This window comes from Carassius gibelio, chromosome B4 (genome assembly GCF_023724105.1).
Source record: "Carassius gibelio isolate Cgi1373 ecotype wild population from Czech Republic chromosome B4, carGib1.2-hapl.c, whole genome shotgun sequence".
NCBI lineage: Eukaryota > Metazoa > Chordata > Actinopteri > Cypriniformes > Cyprinidae > Carassius > Carassius gibelio.
In genome coordinates, this window is record NC_068399.1 from 24254791 (window position 1) to 24271469 (window position 16679).

Here is a 16679-nt window from a genome sequence, read left to right on the forward strand (position 1 = left end):
ACCTTGTGCACATCAGTAGCTTGCGGCTCTAATTGCAGGTGTTCCCTAATGAGGCTGTTTTATTCACCAGCCTGACCCCGAGCACAAAACCAGCTGCCATGCCAGTGCCATGCCCAGAAATAAGGCTAATTTATGTCTGCTAACCGGCCTGATAACACAAGCAAACAAGTCGCTGTGCGATTAATTGATTGGTGATTCTACACAGCTGGAAATCATCAGGGAGACTCTATCAAAAGATCTGGGTGTTGTCAGTTTTAAGTAGTTGAGTCAGTTGGCCCCTTTGTTTCTTATCTTGCTGTCTCTCTCTGTTCATATCAGTGCAAGCTACAGTCGCTAATTAGTGACATCTTACGAAAAAATAACTTCGACTGCAGACGAATAATGTGAATTATATATATTTTTCTTACCAGAAGCTTTAAATTAAATTGCAAGTAAAAATTATATATATTTTTTATATTTAATGGCAATAACCAGCTGTTTGTATGTACTATTCACATACTACAATACTTATCATAACATTGTAGTTATTATAACAATACATTCACATTACACAAACTTAACTGCTGTATAATAATAATAATAATAATAATAATAATAATAATAATAATAATAATGTCACTTGTATTGTTTTACATTTATTGTGATGGTTCATTTAGATTATTATTATTATTATTAGGCAAGGCAAGTTTATTTATATAGCACATTTCGTACACAATGGTAATTCAAAGTGCTTTACATAAAAGAAATTAAAATAATAATGAGGAAAAATAATAACAAGAATAAAGCAAGCAATTTTAAAACTTTTTAATTTCTTTTTTTTTACTAATTTAAAATTAATTTAAAACAGTTAGAAAATGATTTTACATCAAATCAAATTTTATTAAAGTGTAAATACAGTGCAATCAGTTCGACAATCAGTACAGTTATTATTATTATACTGTACAACTATATTAATTCTATAATAATATTATAATTAATTACATTTATTATTAATAATGTTGTTGTTATTATTATTATTATTATTATTTTTATTATTATTATTATGTATGCTTAATTGAAAACATTTAACAAAATAATGTAAATAATAAAATAATGTTCAATACCCCACCAAAAACAAATGTGTCAGATACAGTATATATATATATATATATATATATATATATATATATATATATATATATATATATATATATATATATATATATTCTGTTTATTATATATTCTGTTTATTATATATTCAGTGATAAAAAATATATAAATGCATTATATCATTTTTTATACTTTTATTTCTTGTACAATGTCAAATAAATCAATGTATTGTTATTTTTAATTACAGTTACTGAAATGAATCGACCAAATTAACTAATTGGCTAAAATGAATCATATTTACACATATTCATGCTACACTGCTGTTTGTTTACTACGCCATTATTTGTTAAACAGGTGAACTCCTTTCACGCTACTTAAAAAATCTAGTTCATTAAATAGCACCTTTTAGTAACTCCCTGAACGGTGCAAACGGAGTAAGCGAGCATGTTTACTTGATCAGACTGTAACTGAGCACTCGATAGCTGCTGTGTCTCGTAGCGCTGCCAGTGTTCAGCTGAGAGAGAAAGCAATCAGAGCAATTAAGCTAATAATGCTTGGTGACATCAGCATTGTTTGAACATCTATACAAAATCACATCTGATTGGCTAGAGACCGTGGGCCCAGGCTTGTCTTGTCCTGTGATCTTTAGATGGGAGAGGTGCATAAAGGACATTGAATCAAATATCTCTCGGCTATGCTCTTGATTGCGTTATTGATGTGTTTAAAACAGCCCGATGCAAATAATGAATAGACTGTGATTGCGAGATGATGCTGAAACATTGTAGAATTGGTGAATAAGCTAATAATGGAGCGCTAGCAAACTTGCTAAAGTTTTATAGGAAGTCTCATTTGAGCAATAATGGATCCACAACATGTTTTTATTACACTGTCATCGCCATACCAGACTTATTTTTCATCCTTTTATTTTCCATCTGTGCCATTTCCCTTTTTATTGATCATAGTGCATGCCGCACATACAGAGACATGAGTCCGTGCCAAATTGAATCAGATAGCTTGCACCAGCCCCTCAGTGACATGGTATGTGGTTGAATGTTGACATCTTCACTTATGCGTGGTTTGTAGAAACAATCATGTGGCAAATCAACTTTAGTTTGGGTTTTGAAAACGTGGTACTTCTGCAGCCCTGCGGATTTAGCTGTAAGCTTTTACATCTTTTGGTTGAATCATCGGCATTGTGCTATTTAATGACCTGTGATGCAACATTGATTTTATTAGAACTGTCTAATTAATTTAGCAGATTTAGCCAATCATTATGAAGTACAGCGGGCTTGTAGCAATAAACACCCGAAGGCTAATTAACTGATTCAAGTGGATTTTTATTGCTAATTACACAAAAACAAATCTGTTGCTGCAAGGCCTTTCTTTTATGTATTTTAGTTTAATTAAAATCATTTTTTTTATTAATTATCTGCTTTTTGAGAAGCATCATTGTGTCTTTAGAATAGATCAAATTCTAAAAATCACAAGCCTAATTTTCGGTGTGACCATACATTTTGTGAGAGTCATGGCGTGATCTAAATGATCTGGTTGCTAGAGTTATCTTGATGGTTACAAAGGTGATCAAAAAGACTTGGCACCTTGTTCTGGGTGTTGTCAGGATGTTCTGAGATGTTGTTAGTGCGATGTAGGTGTTACCTTGGTGTTTTTGGGTGGATGTTCTGAGTGGTTTTTCTAGCAGGATTTGGGTGTTGCCTGGATGTTCTGAGTGGTTGTTATGGTGTTCAGGGTGTTATAATGGTGTTCGTAACTGTTTCTAGGGTGTTATGAGTGATTGTTAAGGTGATTTGGGTATTGTTATGAAGTTAATAGTGATTGTTAGGGTGATCTGGGTGTTGTCATGGTGTTCTGAGCAGTTGTTAGGGTGTTCTGGGTCCTGTTAAGATGTTATGAGTGCATGGTTGTTAGGGTTATTTGGGTGTTGGGATGTTATGAGCATTTGTTAAGAGTGATCTGGGGTATTTTATGATGTTAAGATCGGTTGTTAGGGTTATCTGGGTGTTGTCATAGAGCTCTGATCTGTTGTTAGGGTGTTATGAGCAGTTGTTAGCATGATCTGGGTGTTGTAAGGATGTTATGAGCGTTTGTAAAAAATGTAAAAGATTGGATGACCAATAATTTTCTCCTATTAAATTCCGATAAGACAGAGAGATTACTTATTGGACCAAAAAACAGTACTGAGAATTTTGTAGATTACAGTTTGCAACTAGACAGATGTACGGTTACTTCCTCTACTGTCAAAAATCTGGGTGTTATATTAGACAGCAACTTGTCTTTTGAAAACCATATTTCCCATATTACAAAAATAGCATTCTTCCATCTTAAAAACGTTGCCAAGCTAAGAAACATGTTACCTGTTTCTGATGCAGAAAAGCTAGTTCTTGCATTCCTGATCTCTAGATTGGACTATTGTAATGCACTGCGCGGTGGTTGTCCTGCTCAGAGGCGTAGCAATAGGGCAGGCAAGGCATGCAATTGCCTGGAGCCCCACATTTTGAGGAGGCCCCCGACATCTGACCATTGGAAAAATCAGAAATCTTTCTTAATATAACTACTCATGCATTTGCTAATATAAACATTAAGAAGACTTGTTCTTCTGGCAGCCAGAAGCGTAAAAAATGAGGAACAAAAATGAACATGCCAGTGGTAAATGATGGCGATAAGATTGACTAAAAGATAATTATATGACAAACTTATTTTTTGTTGTTAATTCCAGCTTATATTTGTTTATTTATTAAAACTAAATTTCACATTACTGCCAAAATATTTTTTTTCTCCCCATGGTAGTTACTGCATCATTAGAGAAAAGCGCAGAAGCAGAATACAGGTTGAGCTACCTTCTAAATGTTCTCAATAATAATAATCATAATAACAATAGTAATATAGGTAGAGCTACATCTGATCATCCTTCTAGCTGGTTTAAAATATTTTTGTTTTTGTTTTCACTTGCCCGACCGGAAAAATATAGCCTGATAAAAACATAGGCCTAAGTGACAAAAAAAACAAAAAAAAACAAAAAAAACAAGGCAAAACGCAAGAAAGATTCTTTTAATTTTATTAAGACGACAACATACAGAACTACATAATTTTGCTATAAGTATGATTGTGTAACCCAGTGTAATAATTTACGAAGTGTTTTTTTTATATATATACATATGTGCATTTCATAAATGTATATGGTTTTGGATAAGTTCCATGTTAATTAAGTTGATATTATTTTTATTTTTGTATTTTTATATTTCTTCTGTTTATCCAGTCATATTCACTTGTCCACGTTGGGTGTCCAATCTATGCTCTAGATTAAGGTGAAGGGGGCGGGAATAATTGAGGGCAAAGTTGAACGAGGAAGAATTGGGAGAGCACGAGGGAGAAGAGCGTGCGATCATCTGGTGTTATATTGTTTCACAAAATATATAGTGTAACTAATGCTATAATGTGTTACAATAGTTTATGTAGTTAAGGTGTTGTCGGAATGAGAACAGAAACTGATACTACAGAGACGGTTGGCGAGTCGTCAGCATGAGGATTCGTGGCAGTTTCAGATGAGGATGATTACAGATGACTTGTGAGCTAACGTGAGTGCTCGGAATTCCTTTGGCCTTAAGGAAATCGCCGCGATAGTGGAGTTGACGGACATCTAACCTCGTGAGGTGAAACACGCTCTTCTGATTGGATGGTTCAAGGTATTTTTATTTTTTTTGTTTGTTGCTCAGTGTTGAGTGAAGCGGTCGTTTGTTTATTTGTTGACCACAACGTACCCCAGCATCAAACAGGCCTGCAACGTGAAAATAACGAACTTTCATATTGATTGAGGTTAAGTGTGAGCTCATATTGCCGGCTTAGTATTTGTTTGAAGAGTTTATTAAGTTTGAGTAAGAGTTTGATGACTCAAATTTGAAGTATAACAACAGAGGGGAACAAATATCCATTTACAAAAAGAGTGAATGTGAAATGTGTACTTGATTTTATTGTTTTATTCATTTGTGTGAATTTGTGAAATTCATATTGCTTATTTAAATAATTTTATTTTACATTTGGAAAAAATCCTGAAACGTGATCATTTTACCTTTTATCCAGTAAATTGTTATTTACAGTCTACTTGAGTGTTTTCAGTTTATTATTATTTGAGTTAAAAAGGAAATATAAATATACATTGTTATTTCATTGATTGGTAAAACAATTGATTTATTTACAGAAGTTAAATTCTAATTCATTTTTATTTGAATTTATTTTAAAGTTTAAGGGACCCAAGGAACTAAGTAACAAACACAGTTACATAGAACAAGTTGAAGTGAGTAAATAACACTTAGCTCACAATAGTTGATAAACCAAAGTTTATTCATACGAACTCAGAGCGCACCATTATCTATCTATATAGGAAAGGGAAAAAAGCGCTACATAAATTGGAGGCACCGCTGGGATCCTTGCGTGTCCCATTACAGTTGTGTTGTAAAAGAAGAAACAAAAGTCTCCGTCTTCATCTAGTTAGCACAGTGTGACCATGACTGCTTACTCTATATATCCTGGTCTGGTGGATGAGCTTAAAGGATGGTGTCGAGGAGAAATGCTTAATGAGGCACATGCGCTGATGGTCATTGTCCCTGAAGATGTAGAAATTTCTCAAATAGAAGACACCCTCCAATCTGTTAAATGTCTGGGACGAGTGCGTGTGAGAGGACGCATGTACAACAGTAAACTGGATAGTTTGACTGTTTTATGTGAATGCAAAGAAGTTGTAGACTTTTCTAAAGTCCCTCCTGACATACTACCCACAGGCGGACTTGTAGCCTGGCCGATTGTCATGGTGACACAAAGTCCAGTATCCCCAAGTGCTCCCTCTAGGGCAGAGCATTCATCTACCGCTGTGGATGATGGCAACATTCAGGAATTGTTGGGTGCACATGATGGCTCGGCTGAGTCCATTATTCGTGCCGTGGGGGATCTGCTGTCTAAAATAGAAAAACCAGTTAGTGATAGCAGCAGTTATCGCCGCCTCCGTGTTTTTTCTGGGACTGTGCCAACTCCTGCCGGAGAAGAGCCTTTAGAACATTGGCTAGAACAAGCTCGTCTTATGGTTGAAGAAAGCGATTGCTCAGACAAAGAAAAAAGACGTCGGATTATGGAGAGTTTACGAGGGCCAGCCTTGTCAATAATAAAAGCTGCTCGTGTAACTACTGCTGATCTCAAGCCAGAACAATGTTTAGAGGCCATTGAAAGTGCCTTTGGTTCTGCTGAATCAGGGGAAGAGCTGTATATTGCTTTTCGGTTGATGCAGCAACAGCCAAGGGAAAAACTGTCCGATTTTTTAAAAAGATTAGAACAAGCATTGACCAAAGTCATACAGCGAGGTGGTCTGTCGGTTGCAGCTGCAAACCGTGTAAGAGTGGAACAGTTACTTCGTGGAGCAGTGGCTGCTGATCTTATGTTAGTTAATCTTAAACTGAGGGAAAGGAAGGAAAATCCTCCATCCTTTTTGGAGTTGTTGAGTGAGATTCGCAGTGAGGAAGAATATGAGGCATCAAGGGCTAAGCTAAACTCCACTGTGCATAAGATCCAGGCTAAAGCAGAGGTAGACGATAAGCAGACAGAAATCCAGACTTTAAAAACTGAGTTAAAGGAACTGAAAGCCATGTTTGCTTCTATGGCAGCCACCCAGCATGGAACTGTGAAAGAAGAGACATCTGCTGGTTCAAGTATGAAAACTACAACCTTTGAAAGTTGTCCAGACCCTGAAGTGACTGCGCTGAAAAAACAGGTCAAAAGATTGCAGCAGAAAGTTCAAAGTAAAAAGCCTATTGCCTCTGTGGCCTCCTTGCCTGTGGAGACTTCTAGAAATTTCCCTGGTACATATAAGCCAACAACGTACAGTGATTCGGAGGAATATTACTGCTACCGCTGTGGAGAAAGTGGACACTTCGCCGCAAAATGCAGAAATGCTGAAAACCAAGCAAAAGTTGTTCGAAGATTAATCCAGTCACTGAAAAAAGCCAAAAGTAGAGACTTGCTTTCATCTGAGCCAACATCCAGTACAACCAACTGTTCAGTAAAAAGGAGTGCTGTAGACATACAAAAGCAAAGGCACCTTCCAGAAGGCTTGGTTGGTCCAATGTCTGTTGTTCAGCTAAAGGTGAACGGACATGAATGTGATTCCTTATTAGACAGTGGTTCACAAGTAACCATCATCTTCGAAGCGTGGTACAAGCAGCATCTGTCTGATGTTCCAATTCACCCAGTCACAGGTTTGGCAATTTGGGGTTTAAGTGAGTCCAGCTACCCTTACTTGGGTTATGTGATGGTAGATGTTGAGTTCCCTGCCAAAATCACAGGAACTCATGAAACCCTTTCAGTCTTGGCCTTAATCTGCCCGGGACCATGTAGTCCAGATCAAACACCAGTTATTTTGGGTACCAACGCTAACCTTTTCAAGCGTTTGGCTCATTTGTGTAGAGAAAGTGCTGGAGTGGACATTGCACAGACATTGGGCATAAATGTGGATTCAGTTTCCGAAGAATTGTCATGTGACCCTGCTAGGATCTTTGGTGAAGACGAAGGAGTGGGCAGTGTAAGGTGGCTTGGTCCTGGCCCTTTGTCCTTGTCCCCTGGAGGGGATTGTGTGGCAATCTGTAATGTAGAGTTAAATGAACCATTAGGAGAAGAGGTTCTGTTGGTAGAGGCTTCTCCAGATGCCACTCTGCCAGTTGGAGTGTTACTGCAGCCCATGGTAGTGCCACATTCTGAAATGGATGTTCACCATTTTCCAGTACTGATGCACAATGAATCCCTGAAGGACACAGTGATTCCAGTAGGAACAGTGGTTGGTCACTTGTATTCTGCAGAACCAGTAATATCCACCCCAAAGACAGGAGAGTTTGATACAAACCTCATTAACTTTGGAGATTCCCCAATTCCTGAGACATGGAAGCAGAGGTTAAGGCAGGCATTGTCGGAAAGAGCTTCTGTGTTTTCACTACACGAGTGGGACGTGGGTTTGGCGAAAGGAGTGGAACACCATATTCGGCTATCCGATTCTAGGCCTTTTCGTGAGCGCTCTAGGCGTTTGGCTCCTGCGGATATTGATGATGTTCGGAAACACATTCAAGAGCTTATGAAATCTGGCATCATCAAGGAATCACGAAGTCCCTACGCCTCCCCTATTGTTATCGCCCGAAAGAAAAATGGAAGTGTAAGAATGTGCATCGACTATCGCACACTTAATGCTCGTACAGTGCCTGACCAGTATACTACTCCTCGCATTGACGATGCACTAGACTGTTTATCAGGGAGTAGATGGTTTTCCGTCCTTGACCTCAGAAGTGGTTATTACCAAATAGCTATGTCTGAAGAGGATAAGGAAAAAACTGCTTTTATATGCCCCTTAGGATTCTATCAATTCGAGCGTATGCCACAGGGCATTACTGGGGCACCCGCGACTTTCCAACGCTTGATGGAAAAAGCTGTGGGGGATATGAATCTGATTCAAGTCCTTGTATACCTGGATGACCTGATTGTCTTTGGGAAGTCATTGGAAGAGCATGAAGAAAGACTTCTGAAGGTCTTGGACAGACTAGCACAAGTGGGACTAAAAGTGTCATTGGACAAATGCCAATTCTGCCAGACCAAGGTCAAATATGTTGGACATATAGTCTCTGCCGAAGGCGTTGCAACAGACCCTGATAAGGTCAAGGCAGTCAGCACATGGCCGCAACCAACAGACCTTAAGTCCTTGAGATCTTTTCTTGGCTTCTGCGGATATTACCGTAGGTTCATAGCCAACTACGCTGCGATTGTCCGACCTCTTACTGAGCTTACGAAAGGTTATGCCCCTACCCAGCGAGGTAAAAAGTGGGAAAAAGATCGATCTAAGGCTTACTTGAAAGAGTCGGAGCCTTTCGGAGACAGATGGAACCAGTCATGCTCTGATGCCTTTGAGCAGATAATTCAGTGTCTTACTAATGCTCCAGTCCTAGCTTTTGCAGACCCCTGCAAACCCTACATTTTGCATGTAGATGCCAGTCTAAAAGGGCTAGGTGCTGTATTATATCAGGAGCATTCATCTGGTCTGCAGCCTGTGGCATTTGCTAGTAGAAAACTGAGTAATTCAGAGCAGAAATATCCTATACACCAGTTGGAATTTCTTGCTTTGAAATGGGCGGTCATGGATAAATTCCACGATTACCTATATGGAGCTAGATTCACAGTACGTACGGATAATAATCCACTTACGTACGTTCTTACGACAGCTAAACTCAGTGCCACTGGACATCGTTGGCTGGCTGCACTATCCACCTACGACTTTGATGTGTTGTACAGACCAGGCAAGAACAATACTGATGCAGATTTACTGTCCCGTAATATGGCAGATGAGGAAATAAGAGAGGGTTGGCAAAGCATCTCTGAGACCGATGTAAGGGCCATATGCCAGGAAGTTCATGTTGACTTAAAGCTCAGCAAATCACCTAGGTATGTAGAGCAACTAGCAGCCTCACCTGAGTGTATTCCTGATGTGTATGCTTTCCCTGTTCAACTGGAATGTGACTTCTTGGAGCAGAAATCCATAGCTGATTTGACAAGAGCCCAGAAGAATGATGTTGTCCTGAGGAAAGTAATTGAAGCTTTAAAGCAAGGGACGTGGCCTACTGAGGTAAAGGTGAATTCTGAGTTGTGGCTTATGAAACGTGAGAAGAATAGGCTTCTAATTAAAGAAGGTTTGCTTTTCCGCTGCAGTCAAACACCCTCTGGAGAAGAAGTTTCCCAACTTGTCCTACCTACTGAATTCAGGGAGGATGTGTGCAGGTTGTTGCATGATGATATGGGTCATCTGGGTGTAGAAAGAACCACAGATCTCATCAGGAGTAGATTCTACTGGCCCAAAATGGCCTGCGAGGTGGAACAATACATAAAGAATTGTGGGGAGTGTATTACTCGCAAGACACCATGTAGTAAAGCAGCTCCTTTGCACCAAATTACCAGCAATGGACCGATGGATCTGGTCTGCATTGATTTCCTCTCACTTGAGCCCGACTCAAAAGGAATAAGTAACATCTTGGTAGTCACAGATCATTTTACACGGTACGCCCAGGCGTTTCCCTCAAGGAATCAGACAGCTCGCACTGTAGCCAAGATCTTAGTGGACAAGTATTTTGTGCATTATGGCTTACCTGGGAGGATCCATTCCGACCAAGGGCGAGACTTTGAGAGTAATTTAATCAAAGAGCTCTTGCTTCTGTTGGGGATTCGAAAATCACGTACCACTCCGTACCACCCTCAAGGTGATGCTCAGCCTGAGAGGTTTAATCGTACCTTGCTCTCGATGTTGGGAACCTTGGGACATGAGAAAAAACGTCAGTGGAGTCAGCATGTGGGGTATCTGGTTCATGCCTATAATAGCACGAAATGTGATGCTACAGGGTACTCTCCCTACTATTTAATGTTTGGAAGGGAAGCAAGACTCCCTGTTGATCTTTGTTTCCAAACATCTGCTGAAGGAACAGGGGAAAGACAACATTTTCAGTATGTCGCCAAGCTGAAAAAAGATTTAAAAGAAGCTTATCAACTAGCCTCAGAAGCTTCAAACAAAGTGCATCAACGAAACAAAAGAGCCTATGACAGCAGCATTAAATTCCAGGTCTTGGATGTCGGTGATAGAGTGTTGTTGAAGAATCTGGGACTGAGAGGAAAACACAAGCTTCAGAGTCGATGGAGTTCTTTGCCATATCTGGTAGTTGACAAAATGCCTAACTTACCAGTGTATAAGGTGAAACCTGAACGTGGTGGAGGAGTCAAAACTATACATCGAGATCACCTCTTACCGATTGGACAGTCTGTGAGAATGCTGGAGAGTCCAGGTTATGCATTACCTGAAAAGACAAGAAAACATTCAAACTCAAACCAAACACACAAAAAAGTGCAAAAAGAAACCCAAAATCACTTATTTGAGATGACAGAATCCTCAGAGTCAGAATGTGAAAGGGTTAATGTGCCTTACCAGAAATATGTGCACAAGTTGCTGAAAAATAAGAGGACCAGGGACAGATCTCCTGATAGCGATGGAAATGAGCAAGAAGCTGATGATACTGGTCATGAGGAAAGTGATCAGGCTGAGGAAGACTGGACTGAAAATGATAATGTTGCTGAATCTGAGTCAGACTCAGAAGTTGAATCAGACACTGTGACTGTTTCTGAAAGGAAGTGTACAAAACCAAAAGCGGTTATGCCTCCTAGTCAGAGAGCCCATAGTAAGAGACCTGTGAAGCCTGTTATAAGACTCACTTATGACGAACCAGGAAGAAGTAGTGACCACCCAATTGAAATTGTCCATAGAGGGGTCATTATAAGACTAGGTCAGAGTTAAAATAACTAAATGAACAACCAGGTATAGACTGTAAAATTTTGATTTAAATGTCTGATGAGGACATTCAGACAATTGGAAAGGGGAGGGTGTAACCCAGTGTAATAATTTACGAAGTGTTTTTTTTTATATATATACATATGTGCATTTCATAAATGTATATGGTTTTGGATAAGTTCCATGTTAATTAAGTTGATATTATTTTTATTTTTGTATTTTTATATTTCTTCTGTTTATCCAGTCATATTCACTTGTCCACGTTGGGTGTCCAATCTATGCTCTAGATTAAGGTGAAGGGGGCGGGAATAATTGAGGGCAAAGTTGAACGAGGAAGAATTGGGAGAGCACGAGGGAGAAGAGCGTGCGATCATCTGGTGTTATATTGTTTCACAAAATATATAGTGTAACTAATGCTATAATGTGTTACAATAGTTTATGTAGTTAAGGTGTTGTCGGAATGAGAACAGAAACTGATACTACAGAGACGGTTGGCGAGTCGTCAGCATGAGGATTCGTGGCAGTTTCAGATGAGGATGATTACAGATGACTTGTGAGCTAACGTGAGTGCTCGGAATTCCTTTGGCCTTAAGGAAATCGCCGCGATAGTGGAGTTGACGGACATCTAACCTCGTGAGGTGAAACACGCTCTTCTGATTGGATGGTTCAAGGTATTTTTATTTTTTTTGTTTGTTGCTCAGTGTTGAGTGAAGCGGTCGTTTGTTTATTTGTTGACCACAACGTACCCCAGCATCAAACAGGCCTGCAACGTGAAAATAACGAACTTTCATATTGATTGAGGTTAAGTGTGAGCTCATATTGCCGGCTTAGTATTTGTTTGAAGAGTTTATTAAGTTTGAGTAAGAGTTTGATGACTCAAATTTGAAGTATAACAACAGAGGGGAACAAATATCCATTTACAAAAAGAGTGAATGTGAAATGTGTACTTGATTTTATTGTTTTATTCATTTGTGTGAATTTGTGAAATTCATATTGCTTATTTAAATAATTTTATTTTACATTTGGAAAAAATCCTGAAACGTGATCATTTTACCTTTTATCCAGTAAATTGTTATTTACAGTCTACTTGAGTGTTTTCAGTTTATTATTATTTGAGTTAAAAAGGAAATATAAATATACATTGATATTTCATTGATTGGTAAAACAATTGATTTATTTACAGAAGTTAAATTCTAATTCATTTTTATTTGAATTTATTTTAAAGTTTAAGGGACCCAAGGAACTAAGTAACAAACACAGTTACATAGAACAAGTTGAAGTGAGTAAATAACACTTAGCTCACAATAGTTGATAAACCAAAGTTTATTCATACGAACTCAGAGCGCACCATTATCTATCTATATAGGAAAGGGAAAAAAGCGCTACAATTGCATCTTATAAAAATTGCTGTTAATAGTGTTCATTGTCTGTTTGACTGTCTTTATTTTTTCCGAAAATTTCTGCCATATGCACATTAACTGACAGTCACCACTGATATACTACTATTAAATATTGTAGAAACTAAATTGTAAATTGTTCTGTAAAGTTGCTTTGCAATGATTTGTATCGTAAAAAGTGCTATAACAAATAAACTTGAATTGAATTGAATTGATCTGGGTGCTGTTTAGGGTGTGCTGATTGGTTGTTATGATAATTGGGTGTTTTTAGAGTGTTCTGTTGCTCTAGAGTTGCTCTAAGCAGTTGTTAGGGTGTTCTGGGTGGATTCTTAAGTGTCATAGGTCCCATAGGTAACCAATACTTAATTATCATTCTACCTACATACCCTGACATGCTCTTGCACCCCACACATTGACAACCCCTAAGGTAGCAAGAGGGTCTGGCTGCAGACTTGCACTTGCACTCTCAGACACTTGCACTTCCGTAAGTGACGTCACTTGCAGTCTTTATTTTTTATTTTATTGATTTTTTTTTTACGTTTTGTTTGAATTTCCCAACATTTTATAACAGTAGCCAGGTGGCGAAGACAAGAAAAAAATAAACTAAATTAAAATTTCACTTGCAATCGCTGCTTTAACTCTCTGCTACCTGCAACACTTGCAATCGACACAAATGGTGCTTGTTGCCAATAGAGACAAGAAGCTGTGGTGGTGAATAAACGCAACGCGCAAAGTTTCGCGTTAAGCATTTTTCCATATAGAATAAACTGTCTACAACTCGTTTATATCACTGTCTTTGTCAATTAAGCTACATTATGTGTTTTATTTATAATGATTTTCTATAGGAGGAAAACGCTTAATGTACAATTTAACGCACTTCGTTCTGTACTCATCTGCTTGTCTGAACGGAGCTGATCCTTTTAAAATCACTTAATGCATTTCATAATGCACGTTCATATTTGCTGGTCTGTGTATACTTTGAGTCAACAACAAGACATATAGGCTATGCCTACTGAATTGTCTTTATCATCTTAGTCTGTTATTAGGCCACATTAAGTGTTCGCATTGTGTTCATAGCCATCTGCTTGCCTTGTAGTACATTAAATAATCACTATATATCGAATTTGATATTTTAATTTAATTTAACGTATCCTAATACATTATGCCATATAAAGTGTTTGTTTTTTTCTACACGAGGAAAACGCTTAACGAAAAACTTTGTGTATAGTAGTAACGTTAGGCCTACGAATTTAGTTTTAATCGTTTATTCACCACCACAGGGTCTTGTCTCCATTGGCAACATGCACGATTTGTGTTGATTGCAAGTGACGTCACAGGTAGCGGAGAGTGCAAGTAGCGATTGCAAGTTACATTGTAATTTAGTTTCTTTTTTCTTGTCTTCACCACCTGGCTACTGTTGTAAAATGTTGAAAGATTCAAACAAAAAGTTATCAATAAATAGAAAATAAGTAAATAACAATAAAGACTGCAAGTGACGTCGCTAGCGGAAGCACAAGTGTCTGAGAGTGCAAGTCTGAGAGTGCAAGTCTGAGAGTGCAAGTGCAAGTCTGCAGCCAGACCCTTCTCTAAGGTAGGCCGACTCCACTTGCATTCATCCACATGATTTGTGGAGATGAGAGGTAATGTGATTTATATAGTTTAATTTCGAATCACCCAAGCCATGCGTTCCACTTCAAGCACTGGTTACACACCAGTGTTAGTTATAGTTAAGGTTGGAGGATTTGAAAAACTTGTAACCCCATGCTTCGGGTCACTTCTCTCTGTAGCTGTGCCCTCTCTCACACTTCTTCTGCTGTGTTCTTTATTTCAGTTTGTCAGTTTTGGCCCTCACTGACTGGAGATGGCAGCTTAGTTGATCTTCGTAGATGTGAAATGGAGAGCTGTCTGTCCTGTCTGAATGGCTATTAATGCTGCCCATCAAACCTGTCACGTGGATTTTGTTGATGCTGGCTTTTGCTCAGATTGCTTTTAGGGAACAAATCAGCTGCCTTTCCTGTTTTCAGTCTCAGTAGTAACATCAGTTCGTATTGTAAAAGGGGACAGTTCGTCTTTCTCCTCCAGCTTTTCTCGCGACGCTCATCTCAGATGACTTTTCAAACCGTTTCTGATTTGTGGAACGAGGTCTCTTTTATTTCTCCTCCGTGGCCTGTTTGAATGAGGCATTTTCTCCTTCTAAGCTACATGTGCGGTGGAGAGTGGAAACTCTACAGGAAGCTGGAGCTTTTTCAAATTTAGCACAGCTCAGGAGAGGTTTTTTTTCTCTATTTGATGTCCTGGTGTCTTTTAATGAAGCCTGACACACATTTTTCTTCTACTGCTTCAACAATCCCTGTCCTCATGAATAGCCGCTCAGATCGAGGAAGTTGAAAATTGCCTGTAGTGTCTCGGTGGATAATGTTTTCATTGAAGACACAGCCATCCAAATGACAGTGTGGGGTCGAGCAAGATTGGCTAATGGTGAGGTTACTGGCGAGGCCTATGAGAAGATAAAGGTCACGGCTCTGTGTGATCCCAATCTGCTACAGTACTGAAAGAATCACTTGAAGAAATTGAAGAAAAAAAGAAATTAAGCATTATATATATATATATATATATGCATTGTTACATTTTCTTCATGCAATTAAGCACATTTTAGTACTATTTCTACAGTATATTATAGGTTGAATTTTTTTTTTTACATTTTAGTAAATTTTTTATATTTTATAATATTTTTTACATTTTTATTAGTGCTGTCAATCAGTTAAAAAAATGAATTAATTGCATTTTTTTTATTCCCACCTAACAATTAAGTTTTTAAATATATTTTTATATTGCAATAATTTTAAATTTGATCTTCAAATTAATGTAGAAAGAGCATAAAGACATAACATGTTTAATATTTGTTTAATTAGCTAAATTACAAATAACTGTCTGCATTAACACACTAATTTTGCCTGCACTAATTTTTTTCTATTAAATGTTTTTCTTGTATGAATATGAATAATATGAATAATAATAGTGAGACTAATTTCAAGACAAACTTTTTTGATTCAAATTTTTGCACATTTTTTTTTTTTTTTTTTGAGGGGCTTTAGCCTACTATTTCCACTGCCCGATTTATTTATTTTTCTTGGTTGTTTATACTCTTCATTTTTATAGTGGTGGCATATTCCTTTAACATTTCTAGACTACAAATAGAAAACACTATGAAATGAGTCTAGTTTTCTTTGCCACTGTGGGGGCTCTTGTGGATGTTATGCATCGTATGCTAATTTATTTTCATTTGTTATCAGTCAGGTCTTCCCTCAAAGCTGTTTGGAGTTGTCTTTTGTAGAGAGAAGCTACTGTTTGTGCTGTCATAAGCATGCGCTTACGTGGGAGCCCTCGGCACTGGCTCTGACCCACGACCGCAGCGCATCAGCCGATTGATTGGCTGGATTCACTGTCGTTATCAGATGTTTTTGAAGCCTGTTCAATGTCTCCTCAGGGCCCTCCAATGATGCCCTTGTGCGTTGTGCCCAGAATGCAATCTGTGGCAAACAGCCCTACGCTCCCAGGGAGGATTAGCAAAGCCTATTTTCTCACGCAGCTTTCTGTTTTAACCGCAATCTTCAGAACGGGGAAGATGAAATATGTATATTTCCTTTATTGCATGAAATATTGCGTGCATTAGGCGGTCTGTGTTTGTTTACCTAAATATGGATCCATTTAAAAAACATATATGACCCTGGGTTGTTCAAGTAATATGATTGGGACCCCAAATCTGAATCTCAGCGCAATTTCCTCTATAAATCTATTTAAACTCCATTCCTGGCAGCACAGATCTCTTC

General features: G+C 38.2%; 1 protein-coding gene across 1 annotated transcript; it reads left to right on the forward strand.

Annotated features, from left to right (window-relative positions):
• Positions 1–5276: 5276 nt before the first annotated feature.
• Positions 5277–16416, forward strand: LOC127956573 (uncharacterized). Its single transcript, XM_052554604.1, has 3 exons — positions 5277–10465; positions 11096–11342; positions 16337–16416. Exons 1-3 carry the CDS (start codon positions 5609–5611, stop codon positions 16414–16416), a joined length of 5184 nt encoding a protein of 1727 aa, XP_052410564.1. The 5' UTR covers positions 5277–5608.
• Positions 16417–16679: the final 263 nt, after the last annotated feature.